The sequence below is a fragment of the Microcaecilia unicolor genome, chromosome 9 (assembly GCF_901765095.1).
Source record: "Microcaecilia unicolor chromosome 9, aMicUni1.1, whole genome shotgun sequence".
Lineage (NCBI taxonomy): Eukaryota > Metazoa > Chordata > Amphibia > Gymnophiona > Siphonopidae > Microcaecilia > Microcaecilia unicolor.
In genome coordinates, this window is record NC_044039.1 from 162435036 (window position 1) to 162458541 (window position 23506).

The window sequence follows — 23506 nt, forward strand, 5'->3', positions numbered from 1 at the left end:
ATAAATGGAAAGGAAGCCCTGGAAACGGATTTAAGAGGACAGATAGCAGCAGAATCGGATACTGGGCCAGCATGATCAGAAAAACAGTCACCACACAACAAAGGTAGAAAAAATCATTTTATTTTCATTTTAGTGTCTGGAATATGTCCAATTTGAGAATTTACATCTGCTGTTACAGGTCCAGTATCCCACTGGAGATACTGGACCTGTAACAGCTTACAGAAATTATTTATCAATAGAAATCAAACAAAATAAAATATGGAAAAGAAAATAAGATGATACCTTTTTTATTGGACATAAAAAATAAAATAAAATAAAAATAACAAAGGTATCATCTTATTTTCTTTTCCATGTTTTATTTTGTTTGATTTCTATTGATAACCTTAAGAGTGGACTAACACGGCTACCACACTCCTCTACTTAAGATAGAAATTATTTATAATGAATAAAAATCACATTCTTTTTTTCTCCTATACTAGTATAATATTTTCAATGATGTCTGTTTATATGCGCCATGGTTGGTATAAGGGGTGTGGCTATAATAGGGGTGGAGCCATATGTGGTGACCCCGCCCACAATGAGTACCAGCACCTTTTTTTCTACAAAAAAAGCACTGGTGCTAAGTGAGTTGTGTGTCATTTATATAATAGTGCTGAATGACTAACACATAAATTTAGGTGCCACATTATAGAATGAGGGGGATAGTGCTTAACTAGAGGTAGTTCTTAAGACTAAGTACATATCAAAATGTTTCAGGCACAATGCTATAACTTTTTATTTTAAGCTCTAAGTAAGCTCTGCCTCCTTCTCCTCTAATTCAATTTGATAACAGTGTACACAGCTCTGTATATAATAGCTAAAGGTTTCTTCCCAAACAGCTTACATTCTAGCTTTAAGAACAGAGCAGGCAAGCCATTGCTCAAGATCCATGCTGAGTGGCAGCAAGGGAACTTCAGAGCTTCAGGTTCACCCCTTTGTGTGTAAACACTGCACCATACTGTTGGCACCAGCTACCCCTTAGTGGTCAATGAACAAACAGTTGGGTTTCTGGGGGAAATCCATAGGGCATAGGTCTCTGAATTACTTACATACTGTTTTATAGGGTCTGCAAAGTACCTTATCAAATGACTCAAATTCCAGGTAAGGACAACTTGAATGCTGGGCGAACAAAAAAGGATGAAATTCCTCATATCTGTAAAGCAAAAGGAGAAATTAGACCTTGCTTTCCTTTAGTCCCTCCGGACCGGCCCAGGATTGGACTGATGGGTTGTGCTCGCCTACCAGCAGGTGGAGACTGAGAAAAAAACTCTGACTCTAGAGAGCCAATAAGAGCCCTGGTCATGTGACCCTAGCCTCAGTATTTGAATAACAAAGCAGAAAGGAAAAGAAGAACCTATATTCTGTGCCATGAGGAATCCAAGCAGCCAGGAAGCACCAGATAAACGTGCTTACAACTACGGCTTAGCCGTGACAGAGGGCTCACCAACAACTCGTTTCAGAGCTGAGATATGGCCAATTATGTACAGATTTTTGTACTTGTTTAAATTGTTCAACTTGCATAACATAAAACTATGAAATTCTTGAAACTGTTCAACTTGCATAACATAATGAAGTATATAACCATTTAACTTGGAGAACAGTATGCAAATCCTTTAACTGTCTAACTTGCCGAACAGCTCTGAAGACGACAGTTGAATATCTGTACACAGCAATGTAGAATGAAAAATAGCACACGGGAGGGGCCTGGGCCGGTCCGGAGGGACTAAAGGAAAGCAAATTAGCAGGTAAGGTCTAATTTCTCCTTCCTTAGCATCCCTCCGGACCGGCCCAGGATTGGACTGATGGGACGTAACAAAGCAGTAGTCCTACGGGAGGGACCCCAGCAAACCCGCTGTGAGCACTCGGGATGCAAAGACCGCCTCTTGACGACACTGAACATCAAGTCTGTAATGCTTAGAGAAGGAATGAAGAGAAGACCAAGTCGCCGCCTTACAGATCTCCTCTGGAGGCACCAAGGAGCACTCCGCCCATGAGGCTGCCTGCCCTCGTGTTGAATGAGCCTTAAGCGCCTCAGGAACCGTTTTGCCTGCTAAAAGATAAGCAGACGCTATCATCTCCTTAATCCACCGAGATAAAGTGGGCTTAGAAGCTGACAAGCCCTTGCGGTGCCCAGCGAAAAGGAGAAAAAGATGGTCCGAGCGACGGAAATCGTCCGTAACTGCGATATATCGTTTAAGAAATCTCTTAACATCCAGAGTACGCAAGTTCTGCTGCTCCCTCGTGCCTGAGGCCGATCCTAGCACAGGAAGGAAAACCGACTGGGACATATGAAACCGAGACACGACCTTGGGTAAAAAAGAAGGAACAGGTCGAAGTACCACTCGCTCTTTAGAAAATTCCAGAAACGGAGATCTACAGGAAAAGGCTTGCAACTCTGAGACTCTCCTGGCTGATGCAATAGCCACCAAAAACACTGTCTTAAGTGTCAAATCCTTCAGAGAACACGCTAGTAACGGCTCAAAAGGCGGCTTCGTTAGAGCCGAAAGGACCAGATTAAGGTCCCAAGATGGAAAGATTGGCCTGACCGAAGGACGAAGAAGACTAACTCCCTTCAAAAACCGGGCCACCTCGGGAATACTGGCCAAAGACTTACCACGAATCCTTCCTCTGAAACAGGACAGAGCTGCCGTCTGCACTCTTAGAGAAGAAAGCGAAAGTCCTTTATCAAAGCCTCGCTGCAGAAAATCTAACATCTGAGGTACCGACGCACGAAAAGGAACAATGCCAGCATCTGAACACCAAGCCTCAAAAATTCTCCAGGTGCGAACATAGCTCAGAGAGGTGGAACGCCGACGAGAGCGAAGCATAGTGGAAATTACTGGAGCTGAGAAACCCTTCTTAGCTAAGCGGGCCCGTTCAAGAGCCAGGCCGTAAGACAAAATCGAGCCGGGTCTGGATGAGGAACGGGCCCTTGTACCAGCAAGGTCTTGTGCACTGGAAGTCGGAGAGGAGACGCCCCCAACAGACGTTGCAGATCCGCATACCAAGGACGCCGAGGCCAGTCCGGTGCTACCAACACTACCGGCTCCCCGTGTTCCTCGATCCTCTGCAGGAGACGACCTATTAGTGGCCATGGAGGAAACGCGTAAAGAAGACCGGAGGGCCACCTCTGCAAGAGGGCGTCGACCCCTTCCGCTTTTGCATCTCTTCGGCGACTGAAGAAGCGAGGAGCTTTGGAATTGAGACTTGAGGCGAAAAGATCTAAAACTGGAAGACCCCAGTGGAGTACTATCAACTGAAACGCCTGATCGCTGAGAGCCCATTCCCCTGGATCGAGAGTGTGACGACTGAGAAAGTCTGCCTGGACGTTGTTCACTCCTGCTACATGGGAAGCTGAGAGGTTTGTGAGGTGCAACTCTGCCCAGGCGAGAAGACTTTCCGCTTCTCGACACAGCAGACGGCACCTCGTTCCTCCCTGGCGGTTGATGTAAGCCACCGCTGAGGCGTTGTCCGAGAGCACTCGTACTGCTTTGCCCACCAGGAGAAACTTGAAGTGCTGAAGAGCCAACCGAATCGCCCTGGTCTCCAAAAAATTGATGGACTGAGCTGCTTCCAGCGGAGACCAGAGACCCTGGGTCCACTGACCTAGGCAATGAGCCCCCCAGCCTCGGAGACTGGCATCTGTCGTCAACGGAATCCACCGAGGAGACTCCAATGGCATCCCTACCGTGAGATTCTGCATCTTTAACCACCAAAATAGCGAGACGCGTTCCCGGTTGCGCAGAGGCAACTTTTCAGAAGCTAATCCATTTGCGCCGACCACCGAGACAGAAGAGACCACTGAAGAGACCTCATGTGAGCTTTGGCCCAAGGCACCACCTCTATCGTGGCTGCCATGGATCCGAGAACCTGAAGATAATCCCGAGCACAAGGGACCTTGTGATGTATCAAATTCAGAATCTGCGACCGGAGCTTCAGAATCCTGCCCTGCGGAAGCAAAACTTGACCCCTCGCCGTATCGAAGATAACTCCCAGATACTCGAGAGACTGCGAGGGAGCCAAACTGCTCTTGGATAGATTCACCACCCAACCTAGGGACTGTAAGAACGCTACCACTCGTTCCGTGACCTGGCAACTTTCTTGATAAGATTTCGCCCTTATCAACCAGTCGTCCAAGTAAGGATGGACGAGAATGCCCTCTTTCCGGAGGGCCGCTGCCACCACCACCATAATCTTGGTAAATGTGCGCGGTGCTGTCGCAAGACCGAAAGGCAGCGCTCGAAACTGGAAATGATGACCTAGAACCGCAAATCGCAAGAACTTGTGGTGAGCCGGGCAAATGGGAACATGCAAATACGCCTCTGTAAGATCTAATGCAGTGAGATATTCCCCTTTGCGCACCGCTACTATTACTGACCGAAGAGTCTCCATACGAAAACCTGTAACCTTGAGCGCCCGGTTGACAGCTTTGAGGTCTAGAATAGGACGAAAGGAATCTTCTTTCTTTGGGACTACGAAATAAATGGAATAACGACCCCGCTTGCGCTCCGCCGGCGGGACAGGGCAAATGGCCTGAAGGTCCAAGAGCCTCTGTAGAGTCTCCCGAATCGCCCCCGCCTTGAGACGAGAGCGACAGGGAGACTCCAGAAAGGCGTCTGAAATGGGCCTTGCGAATTCTAAGGCATAACCGTCTCGAATAACTTCCAAGACCCATTGATCCGAAGTAATTTGGGCCCACCTCTGATAGAACTGAGCCAGCCGAGCTCCAACGGGAATCAGAGGAGAGCCCTTCGCACCTTCATTGGGAAGCCCGCAAAGGGGAGCGAAAACTCGCAGCTGAGAATCTACCTCCTCTGCGGAAACCGCGAAAGGACTGAGTCCTGTTGAAAAAACGAGGCTTCTGAGTCTGAGGACCCCTATCAGATTGAAATCTACGGAAAGAACGCATGCGACCACGACCAAAGAAAGCCCCGCGACTAGACTGCCGAGGTCTATCCTCCAGAAGACGCGGGACCTTAGAATCCCCCAGGGACTGAACCAACTTATCCAACTCTTCACCAAATAAAAAGGAGCCTCTAAAAGGGAATTTACTTAATTTAGACTTGGACGCCCCATCCGCCGACCAACCTTTCAACCAAAGAGAGCGACGGGCAGCGACCCCCAAGGCCAAGGACTTAGAAGAAGCCCTCAACAGATCATACAGAGCATCAGCTAAAAATGCAGAGCCCATCTCAATCTTAGCCACTTCCACATCAATGGCTCCTAAATCATCGGAAGAGCGGTCCAAAACTCTTTCCGCCCAACGAAAACAAGCTCTGGCCACCAGAGAACCACAAATAGCCGCTTGAACCGCCAGAGAAGAAACATGAAAACTATTCTTAAGAAGAGTGTCAAGTCTCCTGTCCTGAGCATCGCGCAACGCGGTTCCGCCATCCACTGGAACCGTGTTGCGCTTGGTAACAGCCGAGACCACAGCATCTACCACCGGAAGCTTAAGAAAGGTTCTATCAGCCTCTGGCAGAGGATAAAGAAACTGCATCGATTTAGAGGGGCGAAAGGCCGCATCCGGGACTTCCCATTGAGGTTTAATAACCTCCCAAATATCTTGATGCATAGGGAAAGGTTTTGTGGAGGCTCTGGAACCCTTAACCAAAATATCCACCTTTCGGACCCCTGAGTCAGGAAGGGGATCCTCAAAATGTAAAGTAGAGGATACCATAGAAATGAGATCCTGCAAATCCTCTCTATGAAACACTCTAGCCACCGCAGGATCCTCCCCCTGAGCCAAAGGTACAGCGTCTGGATCTAAAGAAGAATCTTCCCAAGAATTGTCCACTAATTCCTCTTCCTCCTCTAAAAGGGGCATATCATGATCCTGATTTGAAAGAGACTCCAATTGCATGTCCCAAACCCTAGGTCTCTTGGGAGGGAGGGTAGTAGTGACAGGCTCTTGTGACACTGCTGTACCAGAATTGCCCCTCTGCATTAAAAATGCCTGATACATCTGTAGAACAAACTCAGGAGGAAACCCCCCTGCCTGAGAGCTGGCAGCCTGTAAAATAACTCCCGATTCCGTATCAGCTAAGGTCGCAGAGCTGCGCAAAGCAGACGGACCCCCTGCAGTAAGAACCGGAGCTGGGCTCAAAATGGCCGCCGTTCGCGCCAAAACTCCAGCGCTACCCCCCGAATCTGAGGCCTCCACTGTCGACGCTAACACCGTCGCGGGAGAAGAAGGGCCAACCGCCAAAACGGACCCCGTAGTCGACGGAGGGAGAGGGGCAGAAGAAACATCAATCGCCGTGCAGTATTTACAAGCGCCTGAGGCATTAACGCCTCGCCGCAGACATACAGCGCACCTCTTCAACTTCTCCGACATTTCGGAGGGAAAACCCGTGCACGCGCCGACGCGGTTCGCGCAAGTTCACAGAGAGGAATTGCTAAATAAATAAATAACGAGAATTCCCCGATATAAAACTACAAACGGCACTGCTAAAGCAATAAAAAAACAGCACTACTCTGAAAGAGGGCTGAAACACAATGCTGCAGCTTTACTTTTCAGGCTTCCTTTTTTTTTTTTTTTTTTTTACACAGCTGAATCACAGCCAACAAGGCATTCCCCTGCAATCAAACGGAGCTGTCTGCTCATTCAGTCAGTGGGGCAAGTTCTCTCGATTTTTTTTTTTTTTTTTTTTTACAACCTGGCTGCCTCTCCCAAGGCAAAACACCTTCCTCAGAAAGGGTGGCCCTTCCCTTAATAATTTTGAGAGAACATTAGGGAGATGGGGAGGATTGGGGGAGGGACCCGGAAACATCCGAGTGTGACACCCCAGAGGCTGACAACAGCAGATAAAAGCACCAAAAAGCCTCTAAAACTTCCCCAGGCACAGAAATAAATGAGAGAGAAAAAACCAGAATACCAATCTACATAGATATAAATCCTATAAAGAGAGACTAAAGGGCTCGCTTCCTACCTGCTGGGAGACTGAGAAAATACTGGGGCTAGGGTCACATGACCAGGGCTCTTATTGGCTCTCTAGAGTCAGAGTTTTTTTCTCAGTCTCCACCTGCTGGTAGGCGAGCACAACCCATCAGTCCAATCCTGGGCCGGTCCGGAGGGATGCTAAGGAAACATGTTTGCTAATGCCACTTAAAAATTAATTATATTACACCATCTGTGATGGAAGTGAATAAATATCAAGCTCTTTACGTCAGTATGTCTTCAGCAGGTTTATCTGGCTCCAGGCTTGGTTTCATCTCTCGTTTCTGGATAATATAGCCCTAGGAGAGTAAATATAAGAAATCTGCTCAAAGACAATGTGCATCTGGTATTCATTACAATGCTAGACTAGAACAATGTTACCCACTTATTTCATTTGCTTTTAATTTAGTCTTTAAAAATATACTGCTGCCAAAACAAATGTCATTACATAGAAATCAAAACAATGAGAATTAATCTAATTCCATGGTACCTGAACATAACTCATCATGAGAGTCCAATGAAAAGGCTAAATCTAAATAAATAAATATGAGTAACTTCAAGCACAAATCAATATCAGGGCCACCGAAGGGGGGAGGGGGAGCAAGATTGCTTCCATTGCATGCAGACCTCTCTCATGAATATTTATTGTAGATATCCTGAAAACCTCCAGGACCAAGTTTGGGAACCACTGGGAAAAATATTATCTCAGAATACTCGGATGGGCTTATATTCGAGTATATATAGTAATAAACAGCATAAAATGTAAATAAGATGGAAATGATAAAAGCAGATCAGTAATAGATACACTTAGACTTTTACTCATACAAATAGCAATCTCCTTGCATCGCCCGACACTGGCCATATTTCGCCCAAAAAGGGCTGCCTCCGGGGCTATACTGTGGATTTTACTGGCAAACAAGTATATAGAACATCAGCAAGCAGTTGCCAACGTCCACGTTGGGAAAAAAAACAGCAAAAACACTATTTGAGAAGTGCAATCCTTGTAACTGGTAGAATGGCATATACAAGCTCCCCTCACGATTGCTTTTTCCAGCACAGTCATAAAGTGGTTAACAAGGCTTTAAAAAAAAGAAGTAGAGCAGAGTAAAAGCTGAAAAAATCAGAAGGAGGAAGGGAAGGAGACAGAGAACACAGGTGGGTTTTCAAGGCTTGTTTAAAAGCGGAAAGAGAAGGCTGATTCTGGACATGGAGGGGGGGGGGCTATTCCACCATTTGGGGCCTAAATAGCTGAAAGCTGAGTCACACATGTGGTGGTCAGATGAATTTGTGAGGGAGAGGGAAGGGTAGGGAGGTTGTGGTCGGCAGGGCAAAACAGAGAAAACGTAGGGAAGTGTAGGGGATGAGTAGGTTCTGAAGGTAGGAAGGAGCAGATGGGGATCTTATTTTGTATCTGAGGCAATGGAGGGTTAAGTGACATGCCCAGAGTCACAGGGAGCTGCAGTGGGAATTGAACCCAACCCCCTGGTTCTCAGGTCACTGCCCCACTCCAATATTATAACCATATATCTTGGGGAGGATCATTTTATAATAGAGTGCACAGGCTAGGAAAGCACAAAAGCCCACATAGGGCCTTATTCTATAAGGGTTATGGCTCCTAAAATTTATGCTCCTAATTTATGAGCATAATTTATGCTCCTAAATTACGAGCATAATCTATTTTGGAGCATAGCGTATGCTTGTAATTTATGAGCATAAATTTAGAAGCATAAAATTTAGGAGTGTATATTTAGGTGCATAAACTTTATAGAATAAGGAACATAGAGAGCAATTTTATAAAGTCATTTATTGCTTATGCGGCAATCTACAAGCATAAAATGGCTTTTATAAAATTAAGGCAAGCATAAAAGTTTGCACATTGGCATACATGCATATACTTTTACTACAGGCACTGCTGGGGGAGCTGTCTAGGAGAGCTTGGATGGAATTGCAAAGTATGCATGTTGATTATAAAATGCACTAATCTACAGACGCACTTGTGTACTTAGGATCCGACTCTTCAATATGATTGACAGCGCTCAACTTGGCACACGTTCTGTAAGGACCCATCTTTTTTTAGGCGGCAGGAACACCAACCAGCAGAAAAGTATGCACTTTCCCAGTAGGGATTCACATTGGTGGAGACTGGGCAGAGCACGGATGGAGCGTGCAAATACACAGATAAATAAGAGTATTCTCTAATTTACGCATGTAGGTGTGAGCATTTATATCAGCCATAGGGCGGTGCCAGTGATTGCACCTTCTATGTAGGTGTATTTTCTGCCACTTGTGCTAGTATTCTGTAAAGAAAAGAAGGTGCCTACTTTCCTTTATAGAATAGCTGCCTGCTTTGACCCCATCTGAAACGTGGGCTTTCTTGGGACGTGGTTTTGGGTTAACAACCACATGTACTCATGAGTACGCACAGAGTACATGCGCACATTTACGATTTCTTTGGAGCAGCTGTAAAGTGTGTGAGAGAACTTTCATGTGCCGTTTTGGATAGCTCTGAAACCTTATTTCATAACAGGTACATATGTTGCTTTTATAAAATAACTAGTAAAAAAGGTCAGTTTCTCTGAGCAATGAAACGGGCGCTAGCAAGGTTTACCTGCGGCAGCATCGAGAGGGCGCAGGACGGCAGCATGGGGAGGGTGCAGGTGGGTATTTTATTTTGGAGGGCAGCAGCTTCGGGGTCCCGGCGGATCAGGTGTTCAGACGGCACTCCTCCCCCTGCGTAGCTCGGTGTTTGTCGCTGTGCGTCGGGGGGGGGGGGGTGGAGGCTCTGCGTAGGCCACTGTTTCTTCAGGCAGGGAAGGAAGGCCGACGGCAGCTCAGCTGAGCTGTGTGCTGCGTTGACTGTTTCTATAGCGGAGCGAGAGCCCAGCCCGGGTGGAGGGTGGGTGGCAGCGGCGACTCCGGGTGGGGGGAGTGGTGGCGGCGACCTTGGGGGGGGAGCGGTAGCAACGGCGGTTTCGTCCCTCCCCTTGCGCAGTAGAGACCCTCTCTGTCCCGCCCCCGTCATAACGTATTGACGCGGGGGCGGGACAGAGAGGGTCTTTACTGCACATTTGCGAGTGAGTTCGGTCACTCGCCGTTTATATGTTTGATTGTCTGGTACTTCCTAGCCCCAAATCTGCTCAGCTGGAATCTACCAAAAGTCACGTTTTTTTCTTCATGGCCCCCTTCATTTGGAAATCCCTCCCCCTGAACATCTGTGCAGGATGATCTTTTAAGAATTATGAGGTAGATGCACTAAACGTTTTTCATCGTTAAATGAGCCCTCAGGGAAGAATTTCCTATCCTTTCCATGCACTTAAGCCTATTTTAACACGACAGTAGCAGCTAACGAAAACGGAATGGAGATGAGCAATTAGTGTGAAAACCCCATTGAAACGACATGCACTAACCTTTTCCGATTGCCTTTACGCAGGAAAAAGGCAGGAAAACTAACGAGAGGTCTGGACCTCTCGTTAGGACAGCTCTGTGCCAGGAAAAAGTGTTAAGTGAAAAAATAAACAAACTTTGAGCCAATCCCAGCGCATTAGCAGAGCTAAAAGCGCTGTGATTGGTCCAAAGGACCTCAGAAAACACATAAAAAAATAAAAATAAAAAAAGGATCGTGAGGGGGCAAGGGCGCTCATCAGGAGCGTCCTGTACGGACGGCCTTGCCCCCCCCCCCCGCTGCTCCCCACTTTCCGCCGCTCCCCCCACCCCGAAAAAGCAAACTTCTAGAAGCCCCTGCCCCCCTCCCTTCCTCACTACTCTCTCACCTCAGCTCCGCCTCCCGACATCCTCCGTCCATGCCCCGCCCCCTTTTGGGGTCGTCGCCGCCATTCCCCTCCTCCATCGGGCCCCCCTTCCTCTTACCGGGCCCGTGCAGCGCCTCTCTCCTCTGTCCGAAGGCGCTGCACGGGCAAGAAGAAAGCTGAATCAGCTGATGCCTGCCTTCGCGATGGCGCGTCTTTCTCCTGCTGCGACCGCCCCTGTCTGACGTCAGTAACCTACGTAGGTTACCGACGTCAGAAAGGGGTGGGCCCAGCAGGAGAAAGACGCGCCATCGAAGCTGGGCAAAGGCAGGCATCAGGCTTTCTTCTTGCCGTGCAGCGCCTTCGGACAGAGGAGAGAGGCGCTGCACGGGCCCGGTAAGAGGGAGGGGGGCCCGATGGAGGAGGGGAATGGCGGCGACGACCCCAAAAGGGGGCGGGGCACAGGACGGAGGATGTCGGGAGGCGGAGCTGAGGTGAGAGTAGTGAGGAAGGGAGGGGGGCAGGGGCTGCTTGAATTTTGCTTTTTCGGGGTGGGGGGAGCGGCGGAAAGTGGGGAGCAGCGGGGGGGGGGGGGGGCAAGGCCGTCCGTACAGGACGCTCCTGATGAGCGCCCTTGCCCCCTCCCGATCCTTTTTTTATTTTTATTTTGATTTGGGAGCCATGTGCTTGTGATTTGACTGTGTTTTGACTGTTTGTGGCATGCGCAGAGCAGCTAACATAACGCTTGGCTGCTCTGCGCATGATTTGGGGGCCGATTAACGATGTGTATTGTGATTCTTTGATACATTGTACATTTCAATACCGATCTCAGCATGTGTGACTTTTTTTTTTGGTGCATTTTTCGTTATTTTAAAATCGTTAGGGACTTTAACGATTTAGATTTTTTTACGTTTGGTTGCTGCATCTGCCTCTTTAAGTCTGCCATAAAAACATGACTTTCCTATCAAGCTTTTAACTCTATGTAAGAATTCAGAGAACTATGACAGATGGATCCACTGCTTTTCCTTGCCTCCCTCATTTCCCCTCTGGTCTTTCTGACTCTCATTTTCTTCTTTTTTTTTTTTTTTTTGTTTGGGTAAGCTTGATTTTTTCCTTGGATGAATGTGATGTTCTTTCCTATCTGCTATTGTAGTCTCTTTCCTTCTGTGGAAGTTTTACTTTTAGATTGTAAACTGCTTAGATCTGCAAGTTAGTTTAGGCAGTATAGCAAGTTTCAATAAATCATAAACCAATATCTGGGTCTAACTTAGCCTGTGCCAGTCCATGGCTTTAAAACCACTAACCACTATGAGCTGAATACCGCTCCCAGTGAGTTTGTACTTCCTAACTTCAAATCACTGAAGAACCCAACAAGTCTTTGTGTTTTGAAACCGTCAAGGGTTATCTAACTCTCCTTGTAGCTGCATTATATGGAGGCATTTCTGGAAAGCATTTTCAAATCAACCCATGTTCATATCCATGTAGATTTACTATTTTACATACAGCAGATGCAAACATCCATGGGTACTTTGCATCTGTGGCAACTTTCAAGGAGAAAGTAAGTATTCTTTGAAAACCAGTGCAGTCTCCCTAGGTGAAAAATACCTGTGAATTTTGTCCCAATGTGAAAAGTGTGAAAATTGTCACCTTTATCTCTTGTGTTTTTCTTAGTAAGATAGGGCTTAATTTTTAACTAGATAAAAAACATGAGTGAATAATGTAAGAACATAGTAGCCATAACTGGTCAGATTGATGTCTATCTAGCCCAGTATTCTACTTCCAAGTGGCCAATCCAGGTCACAAGTACCTGGCAGAATATTGCTCAACTCCCTGTACATTTTTCATCCTACACTGCTGACAATTTAACATGACCTTCCAGAACTAAAATGACAGGAAGCTGAGCAATTTCTTAACTAAAACACAGACACTTTGGGCAGCTTTTGGTGCTGCTATAAACTCCTGCTTTACTTAGAGTAATCAGTACCAGTGATCCAGGGATAACTTGAGATCGTCTATGTAGCAGCACCCTTATTCTCTCAATTAACCACACATGATATGCTGTCAATCAGCATGATATGAAGTCCATCTGCCCACTTTTAATATGCAAAGCCTGTGCAGGGTTGCTGTTCTCTGTATTTATCCATGTGCCCAGAAAATCAGCAGCACACATTCTGATGCTCATTTCAAACAGAGCTAGTCACAGACCTTCCCAATGTACACAGGCACAGGTAACAATTCAAACCTCAGTGTTCAATGATTGTGATATGAAACAATGCTCTTTTTAACAGCATGGTCTACTATTTTCTTTGAGCAAGCAATGCCCTCCACAGTCAAAGAATATCACGTTTTGTGGTATCATACATCCTTCCAGAACTTTTCTCAGAGATTTTCTGACATGGTCATGGCCAAGCCACAGAATTCTGGAAATTTCAGAAAGTTACAGAAGACTTGGCACAGGTCACAACTGAGAGGGCATGCTCTGGAATGGCCATGGAAGTCCTTCTGGATGGATGGCTGAGATTCTGTCTGGATTTGAGGGTATAACAGCGGTAACTTTCATATACAAAGTATCCTCCCAGACAGTATCAAAAGTGCTCTACTTCCTGCCTTTGGCCATGGGACAGGCTCCTATGAGCAGTTTCTACATTGGAACCACTTCCAGGTCAAACGGGACTTGTCAAATACAGTACTAAAAAAATGGTTGGTCCTTATGTTTTCTGTATATAATTAATGCTGCTTTATTTTGCCCAGGAATATACAATATAAATTGTATAATGCTAATCCTCAGTTTAAAACAGCTCAGCTAAATGGCTTTCAAAACATTATTTTTCACTTCTTCGAAATCCAGATTTACAAATGGTTAGAAGTAAGCAAGAAGCTCACTATCCATTATTCTATTTTAAGATAAATCATAACTACACAAGAATTAGTCCACTGAAGAAACACATACCTTTCCTTTAAAGTCTTTTGTTATATCCATATACTCTTCTGCCTTCTTTACAGCATCTAGCACCCTTTCGATATCTTAAGGGAAAAAAAGTTTACTCTGTAAGCAAAAGCAGGTAAAAATCCTGAAATATGCTTAACAGAATAAAATGTTATAAAATGGTTCAACATAATTGGTTATATTCTGTCATATGGCCTCAAAACCACATTTCATAAACCTGCATTAACTGGCCATAAAAAAATAAGTGGGGGAGTGGCCTAGTGGTTAGGGGGGTGGACTTTGGTTCTGAGGAACTGAGTTCGATTCCCACTTCAGGCACAGGCAGCTCCTTGTGACTCTGGGCAAGTCACTTAACCCTCCACTGCCCCATGTAAGCCGCATTGAGCCTGCCATGAGTGGGAAAGTGTGGGGTACAAATGTAATAACAACAAAAAAAAGTATGCAGAGCATGGCTGATATAATATGGCTCATGTAATTCCATTGTTTTGGAAAAAATAATAAGAAACAAAGAATTATAATATATAGAACTATTCAATGTCACCTCCAACAGATTTAAAAGGATGGATTTTACAGTTTAACCACAAGATACCACCTATTCCAAGGCAACAGCTATTACCATGCTTTTACATTTCAGTCACTAGCTGTCACCATAAATAGCAACCACCAAGAAAGCTATATGGTTCAGTCGTTAAGATTTTATATTAAAATTTACAACAAAAAATGAAATACACATATGAATCATTAACAGCCTCATGTGGCAACAGTGGGAGGGAGCCTGGTAGGAAAACATACCTCATGGAATTATTTCAATCCATGTGTATATGTGTGTACGTGTATGTCTTTATTTTGTCTATGTGTGTGTGTGTGCTTGTGCATGTATGTCTTTATTTTGTCTGTGTGTGTCTTTATTTTGTGTGTGTGGGTATAAAAGCTCATATATGTGTATATGAGCTTCTATATGAGCTCATATATGTGTATATCTCCTATAGTGCACAAGGCCTCGTTGTTCACAACCAGGAAGAACGAAGTACTTAAACCCATCTACCCTACTTTAATATAAAACATCTTTAAAATAGAAGTGAGCATTTAATGATGGGGAACAAGGCAGATGGGAGGGATGGGTGAAATCTCTGTCCCCATGCAATTCTCAAGGCAGAGATGGTAGCACCCCCCCCCCCCCAACAAAAACAAAACAAAACACAAAACAGTCCAGAGAAATGCAGAAAAAGGGGTGATTACCACCCTACTCTACCAGTGTCCGAGTCTCCCATGTCCCACTTTATTGCTCATATGGGTGTCAGTGGGGAAAGTATGGTCCCTTTAACAGGGCTGACTTCTTCAGTAGCCTCCTTGGCTGCTGCTAGTAACCTAGTTCAGTTCATCTGCTGCCAGACCATGTGTTTAAAAATACAGCATATGTGAATTGTTGCTGCTGCCAGCGAAAGACTGAGAGAAGGGGGTTGTGAGAGACAGAGAGATGCTAGACCATGGGTAGGCAGAGGACAGTGCAGGGAGAGTGAAAGAGAGAGGGAGAGCTGTTGAATCTAGGGTCAGAAAGGAGGGAGAGGGTGAGAAAAAGGGGACAGGGACCCAGGGGCAGAAAGGAGAAAGGGAGAGATGCTGGACCTGGGGCAGAGGGGAGGAAGGGAAGTAAGGGAGAGATGTTAGACCCAGAAGTGGAGGTAAGGAAAGGAGAGAGAGGGAGAGATATTGGATTGGGAATGAAGAAAAGGGAGGGAGTGGAGGAGTGGCCTAGTGGTTAGGGTGGTGGACTTTGGTCCTGAGGAACTGAGTTTGATTCCCACTTCAGGCACAGGCAGCTCCTTGTGACTCTGGGCAAGTCACTTAACCCTCCATTGCCCCATGTAAGCCGCATTGAGCCTGCCACGAGTGGGAAAGCGCGGGGTACAAATATAACAAAAATAAATAAAAAATAGACAAAGGGAGGGAGGAAAGAAAGAGGAAGAAATATTGGCCCACAGGGGCAGGGAGGGAGGGAAGAGAGATGGGACAGGAAGATGTCAGGCTATAAGAGTGGGGGTAGAGAGAAGGAGAAAGAGGGTGGAGATGCTGGGCTACAAGGGTAGAAGGGGAATGTTGGATCCATGTGGTAGAGTCCATAGGGGGCTGTCGAGATGAGTGACAGTAGGATAGTAAGTATAGAGGGTAGAAATGCAGTAATGGGGAACAGATGAAAGAAATGGGTACTGTATTACTTGATTTAGTCCTCACATACTTATAGTGCTGCCTATTCGTAGGCAGGGTTCCTGCTGTTTGAATCATAGGATTACTGCTACTGTTGCATGACTTGGTTAATTTATTGAGTTAGGATTTTTATCAGGTTTTGTATTATTTCACAATGAGCCTGATAGTGGAAAGATTTATGATGCTATTGCTCAGTGAAATGAGAATCAGAATTTTTTATATGGTGACTTCCATGGAGAAATGTCATAGTGCTAGTCTGCATCTATTGTTGGGGGAGGTTCAATTTTTTTGTGGACGCAGAGCATGTTTGTTTGTTTTGACATTTACACCCCATATTATCCCGAACAAACTCGAGTTCAATGTGGCTAACAGTAAATAAACAACAAAGTTTACAAAGCCAAAAACAAAATATCAAATATAGACCATTAATGGCCAGTTGCAATCTAAGATACTCAATCACAGAAGAGTTTTCAGTCTTCAGCGAAATACCAAGTGTCACAAAACGCCTAGCCACCCTCCTCAGGTTTCCCCGCGGCCACTTAGAGAGTATATCCCTAGCACAGGTCAGGTCTGCCTACACCTGCCACTTGTGCTCTACAGTAGCACCCTCCTCTCACCAACTGGGTCACAACTGCCTCTGGGCAAGTCTCCCACTCTTAAATTATTCCCAGTGATTTCTAGGTTACTGGGGCCACACTCCCAGTGGTCCCACAATTCCCAGAAAGCACTCACAAACCCAACACAAACCACTAGGATTCTTTATCAGTCCAGAGAGGCAATAAACTAAATATTGTTTATTGTCTTTTAAAAATCAAACAGTGGAACAAAATAGTGAAATCAGCAAACAATAACAGGTAACTGAAATATGGATCAATTATAACACTAACTAAACATTTGTATACTGTCTAAACAGTACCTGGGAAGATCAGGACATATAATTCACTGAGCCTCAGCAAAGAGATCTGTCTCTCTTTTCTCCCAAGCTAAGACTGAAACAACAGCCAGTACTGTTCAAAAGAAAAATTATCAACTGGGCCAATCAGAGCCTAGTCAACAAGTTTTAAAAGTATACTGCTCACAATAATGTAGATTCACTTATTCACTGAGTGAAACTAAAAGAGGCATTCACTTTTCTACAACAGCTTTTTTTTAAATATTATTTTTATTGAAATTTTTATAGAAAACAAAACCAACAAGATAGTCTAGACAGCTGTAAATAAAGCATAATATAAAACAACCCATCCAAACCCCTCCCCCTATTCTCCCCGTGCCATGCCTTGCATGATGATATTCATATGTCCTCTGATGATCCATTTTATGTTCCTGAACAGATGGGATTCAGTTGCAAGAGCAGTCAAACAACTGAAACTATTAACCGGGGGGCATCCAGATCAATCCCCGAGAGAGAGCTCCAAGCTGTGTGTTTGTCCCAAAGTTTGTGAAATTGTATTACTTGTCCAGATCTAACAGCAATAAGTTTCGACATCTGGTATAAATAATCCATCTTGTGGACCACCTTTATTACTGGTAGCGGATGAATGCTTCTCCATGACAAAGCTAGAGTTATCTTGCCCGCCACCAGGAATGTCAAGGCCAGGTGATGTAAAGCTGGTGGGATCCCCCAGGGGCAAAAGTGTAGAAGACAACGTTCTGCAGTGGCTGAATAATCTCTTCCTAGAACTTGGCTAAGTTGTGTAGCAATTCAGTCCAATAACTCTTTACTTTTGGACAAGACTACCATATATGAAACATGTCTTCCACTGCCAAACAGCCTCTAACATGAAACATGCACCACCTGCTTGCCAAATGTACTTCAAGAACTAATAAAGGCCGTTTTACAGGCTTAAAACACATTGTTCTGTCACACCAAGTAATCAGGCTGACCCTTGATTGCCACTGGCATTGAATTCCACCACCTAGCACCCTGGTATCTAAAGTCAACATAATGAACCGACTTATAACGCACTGTCTTGCAATATCCATGAGGGTCACGTACAGCATGCCAGTGTACCACATAGTAGCATAGTAGATGACGGCAGAAAAAGACCTGCACGGTCCATCCAGTCTGCCCAAGATAACTCATATGTGCTACTTTTTGTGTATACCTTACCTTGATTTGTATCTGTCTTTTTCAGAGCACAGATCGTATAAGTCTGCCCAGCATTAGCCCCGCCTCCCAACCACCAACCCCTTGATTTGTATCTGTCTTTTTTCAGGGCACAGACCGAATAAGTCTGCCCAGCACTAACCCCGCCTCCCAACCACCAGCCCTGCCTCTGCCATCCAACCTCCGCTAAGCACCTCAGGATCCCTTCCTTACGAACAGGATTCCTTTATGTTTATCCCACGCAAGTTTGAATTCCGTTACAGTTTTCATCTCCACCACCTCCTGCGGGAGGGCACTCCAAGCATCCACCACTCTCTCCGTGAACAATACTTCCTGACATTTTTCTTGAGTCTGCCCCCCTTCAATCTCATTTCATGTCCTCTCATTCTACCGTCTTCCCATCTCCAGAAAAGGTTCGTTTGCGGATTAATACCTTTCAAATATTTGAATGTCTGTATCATATCACCCCTGTTTCTCCTTTCCTCCAGGGTATACATGTTCAGGTCAGCAAGTCTCTCCTCATTCGTCTTGTAACGCAAATCCCATACCATTCTCGTAGCTTTTCTTTGCACCACTTCAAATGCAATGCAAGCATTGTCTGTTTGGTGTGTCGCAACTGAAAAAAGGTTGAGAATCACTGCCCTAGAGCCTCAGTAACATTTAAAAAGCAAAACAAAATACAAGCCTTCAATCTTACTCATTGTGATGGTGAATCTAACTCTTTGGGATAAGTCACTCTTGCAGGCCAAAAATGGACCTAAGCTAGTATCTCTAATATATGTGCAACTGCTCAACTCATGTATATCCCAAACCAAAGCAGAGAGAGAAACAGCCAACATAACTACAGTGCATATGTTCAGACTATCGGACAGCATTGGGAACGCCCAAAATGATGAACTGATTCTGAAAGAACTAACATACATTTCACGCCCCAACTGAAACAAAACCTGCACCTGTCTGCAGCATGATCAAATCCAACAAAACAGCTATGGGTTCCACAAAGGCTGTGTTATCCAACAGTCAAACTCACATCACCCAACAAGACCTGCTAGAAGGGAACCCTCCAGGATAGTACCAACTGGTACCTAGACCAAATGTGTGCAGGTGAGGCTTAATACCTAGTGGTGCGTGAGGAGTGACACAGTCTTGGTATCTTGTGGGTCACTGGGCTTGCAGGAGGTATATCCTGCACTCTGAAATGGCTGTGACAAACAAAAACACAGGCAAACATACAAAAGGAATCTTACACATTGTGCAGTGAGAGAACTGTTGTCCCACATACCTTTGCTGTCAAGTAACTGGTCTGCTCTGACAGTGCCCCAGAAGCCGGTCTCTATAAGGCAGTGCTCGATTAGAGAGGCTCCATATGCTGTAATTCACCAAACATAGCACCACCAAAACCAATTAATGAAATAATAATTTTTTAACATTCATCATATCAAAGAACAGACCAAAAAAAATAGGAGCTTTCTGAAGGGCTACATGAAGACCACCTACTTTTAATGCACAATTTAAACTATTGCTTCAGCAAAAGCAGTGAAAACATCAGTTCCAGAACAACATGGGAAATCACTTATCTCCATTCTCCCAAGACGATGAAGTCCTGGAACTCAATCCCCCTCCCCTCTGCATGCGAGTGTGGTGTGTGCGGGCGTGTGTGTGTGCCCACCCTCTGTGACTCCATTTCACAGGCACCATATTTAACTTCTGGGTCCTGTACTGAGCTCCAATCACAGGGCTTTCAGGAGCTCCTCTGGATGATCAGTAACTAAGCAGCTAAAGTTCTATGGGCTCCCTTAAAGAGTGCATGTCTGAATAAGAGCAGTGTATTACCACTAATGGTCTCCTTCTGCTGTCCCCTACCACTCTCCTCCCCAGCATCCCTGTCACTTGGTCACAAAGCGAATTCTGCTACATCTACTTAGGTCACCCCTCTGCATCTCTAAGCATTCTGGGGTCTCAAATGCTGGAGGGTGCACAGTTCACAGATGTGAATGCCATCTGAGAAAGGTTAAGCAACAGAGTGTCACTCCTACTTCTGCAACATCGATGCTAAAGAGCTCTTTTTAGACACTGTGTACACCCTTAGAATGAACAGGCAAGCAGATAGACCCATCATCGCTGTGGGGACAGGAAACACCTGTATCCCAGCTAACGTCTCTACTCCTAGGTCTTACAGAGTTACAAAATTCAGCTGTTTCAAAACAGTTTTCAAATGACTTCTCTATGTTTATTACAAGAATTTACTACACTGCCTTTTCTGACATGCAGGTCAAGGTGATATACAGACTAAAAAGTAACAAAAGAAGTGTGGAAAAGAACAGCAAAATGAAGACAGGAAAGAAAGTTACTTACAGGCAGGGACTATCTACCATGCACAGCCAGTGCATTTACACTCCAGTACCAGTACCAAAAAGAAGACACCCAAAAGTGAATTCTAAGAAATGTGTTTTTAGGGCAATCTTAAATCACCTAAAAACAGTTCTGAACAGAGCTAGAGTGGTAGACAGTTCCATAATATAGGGCCAAAAAGAAACAAAGAGTGTCTAGTAGTCTCATGGTGCTCTTATTAAGATGTGCTGCTCAGGTCATCTGTTTCCATGTGTAATAGATAAGATAGTGGTACTTACGCAGGTGTGGATTAAGGATCCTCTTTAACTGCTCTCCCTTTGCTGCATTTGCAATTATTTCATTCAACCTATTAGACAAAGAGTGCAATACTGTTCCTGTACGCTGAGGACTATTTATTTATAATGATCCATCAATGAGAAAAAAAATTAGAAATACAGACAATGGGAGACAATGAACACAAGGTTCATCTAATCTGAACCACTGCAGCCCTTCTCTCTGATCTTCAGCTTTCCTCGTCATTACAGACCCTCCGTGTTTAGCGCGGGCATTCTTGATTTCTGTCCCTGTTCTTGCCCTTACCACCTCCACCAGAAAACTGCTCCGTGCATCTAGTATCCTTGAAACGTTTATTCTATCTCAGAAATCTCTCAGGAAAGTGTACTTATGCATGTAAGTGCTAGCAGGGTGACTAAGTGTTGTTCTGTAAGTGCATAGTACGCAAATGCAAGGGGTGCATTCACATCGATGGAACATGGGCAGGGCTCCCACAAGCAGAATACTGCAACTAACGCACACACATCCCTGCCGCATTTATGCAACTGAAACTATCCCAGCTTTATGGCTTGTATAACTGCAATGCATTGAATATCAGGTTATGTACCCAGATGCCATTATAGAATAGGCTTTCGCCACGGCACCTACTTGAAAGCACCCAGCTGTAGAACTGTTCCCTTAGAGGGTGATTTTGTAACAGGCCACTGAACTTGAACAGAAAGCATGAGCAGACATTATGCCAATTTTCAAAGGGAAACGTGCATCCATTCTTTCCATTTGAAAATTACTCTACAGAAACTACATAGGTTTATTCTTGTTATTTGGTGTGCACAAAGCTTGAGAAAATTTAGGCATAGATTTCTGAAAATCCGAAAGCATGCAGCTACGTGAAAACTCTGGCCATGGGGACTCTTCTGCTCATTGCGGGTTAAAGTATAAATGAAGTGACATTACATATATATAAGCTACAGTGATATGAAAAAAAGGTTTTGCCTCTCTCTTGATTTTCCCATTATTGAATGTATGTCACAATGAAAGGTTTCTGATCTTTAAACAAAATGTAATATTAGACAAAGGGAACCTGAGTAAACACATGACAGTTTTCACACTATTACATCATTTATTTAAGGAGTGGTGGCTCAGCAGTTATTTTTTTATTTTTGTTACATTTGTACCCCGCGCTTTCCCACTCATGGCAGGCTCAATGCAGCTTACATATTGTATACAGGTACTTATTTGTACCTGGGGCAATGGAGAGTTAAGTGACTTGCCCAGAGTCACAAGGAGCTGCCTGGCCCTGAAGTGGGAATTGAACTCAGTTCCTCAGTTTCAATGTCCACCACCCTAACCACTAGGACAGTCCTCCACACCAAGATTAATAAACTATATCTGTGTCAAACAGGATTCAGACAATATTTTTGCAGAGAATACTCTTCTCAAGATTACAGACTTCATATGCACATCCTCAAGCAGAGGGGCTGAGGTGCTTCTTGATCTGATGGCAGCCTTTGACCTTGTCCATCATTCCATGCTAGGTATTACAGATACAGCTCTGTCTTGGTTTCAATCCTATTTGCATGATAGAGTGTTTCAGGTTCAATGGTTAGATTCCCTCTCTTCTGTTCATATTCTCTCTTGTGGTGTACCACAAAGTTCAATTCTGGGTCCCTATTTTATTTAATATATCAATTGTACCTCTGTCTCTTCTCATCCAGTCTTTAGATATTACCTTTTACTTTCACGTCAATCTTATTAAATTACTATTTCCATTAGAATCACACACAGAGCATATCATTATTATGATTTCTGGAAAAATTTGACTAGATTACCCACTGGTTATTTGATAACAGCTTAAAGCTGAATACTTAAGAAACCACTGCAATACTTTTTTCTCATTGTCTCATCGAATCTTCCTGTACTGCCCTCTATACATGGGGCCCATATCCCATTGAGTGATTCTGTCAAAATCCTTGGAGTTACTTTAATCACATTTCTCAGTTAGGACAGAAACCCTTTTATACATTAAGACAAATTTGCTCAGCTAACTCCCACTTTGATGCTAAGGCCCTTCAGTTACCAGTAATGTCACAAATAGATTACTGTAATTCGCTTCTTCTGGGCTTTCCTCGATACCAGCTAAGGTGGCTACAAATTATACAGAACACAGCTGTAAAGTTGATTCATGGGGCAAAGAAGTTTCTCATCTTTGAATATTGGCTTCCAATTTTCTTCTGTATAGCTTTTACATTTTTGACATTGGTAAGTCAGATTAAACGTACTGGTCTCCCTTCTTTTTTGTTCAGTTTTCTTACTCCATATATACCATCCTGTGCTCTCCACTCATCAACAACTGCTTCTCACCCCTAGTCATTTATGGGTATGTTCACATTTTGTTAGATCTTCCAGTTTTAGTGTTGTTGCTCCAACACTCTGGAATTCTATTCTGTTCTACTGGAGTCTTATAATACTGAATTCACATATAAGAATTCACCGCAGTTTACAATAAGGAAAGTGAAACTCTTCATATACAGCAAAGTGACATCTCAAGGAATGATAACAGGAAGAAGAAATCAGTTACACAGGTGGTCTGAAACTGTTGACATAATACCTATCTGTCAAACAGATAAGTCTTCAAGGCTTCAAGTCATATGCATGTATCCTTCAAGCAAGCTCCTCTAACTTCTTGTTTTTTTTACTTAAGCCAAGTTTTTCCAAGATTTGCTACTGCCACCTTGTGTTTTTCTTCTTCTGATAGTTTAAATAAAAAAATTTAACTTGGAAAAAGTTACTGCTGTAGTTTACCAAAGAGCTGTGCAATGCACAACACTTAGAAATACTACCAATGACAAGAGATGCATGTATCCATATAATCCAAATGACAGTAAAAGTTACCCAGT

The 23506-nt window shown here is 44.4% G+C and overlaps 1 protein-coding gene across 3 annotated transcripts in view; it reads right to left on the bottom strand.

Annotated features, from left to right (window-relative positions):
- Window positions 1-23506, bottom strand: part of NEMF (nuclear export mediator factor) — a 132372-nt gene that overhangs the window by 97704 nt on the left and 11162 nt on the right. For all 3 annotated transcript variants that reach the window (XM_030214074.1, XM_030214073.1, XM_030214075.1), the window contains 5 exons: window positions 20615-20682; window positions 19267-19353; window positions 13676-13749; window positions 7208-7278; window positions 1117-1192 (listed from right to left, as the gene is read on the bottom strand). In XM_030214074.1, the coding sequence (XP_030069934.1) occupies window positions 1117-1192; window positions 7208-7278; window positions 13676-13749; window positions 19267-19353; window positions 20615-20682 (376 nt within the window). The remainder of the gene's footprint in view (window positions 1-1116; window positions 1193-7207; window positions 7279-13675; window positions 13750-19266; window positions 19354-20614; window positions 20683-23506) is intronic.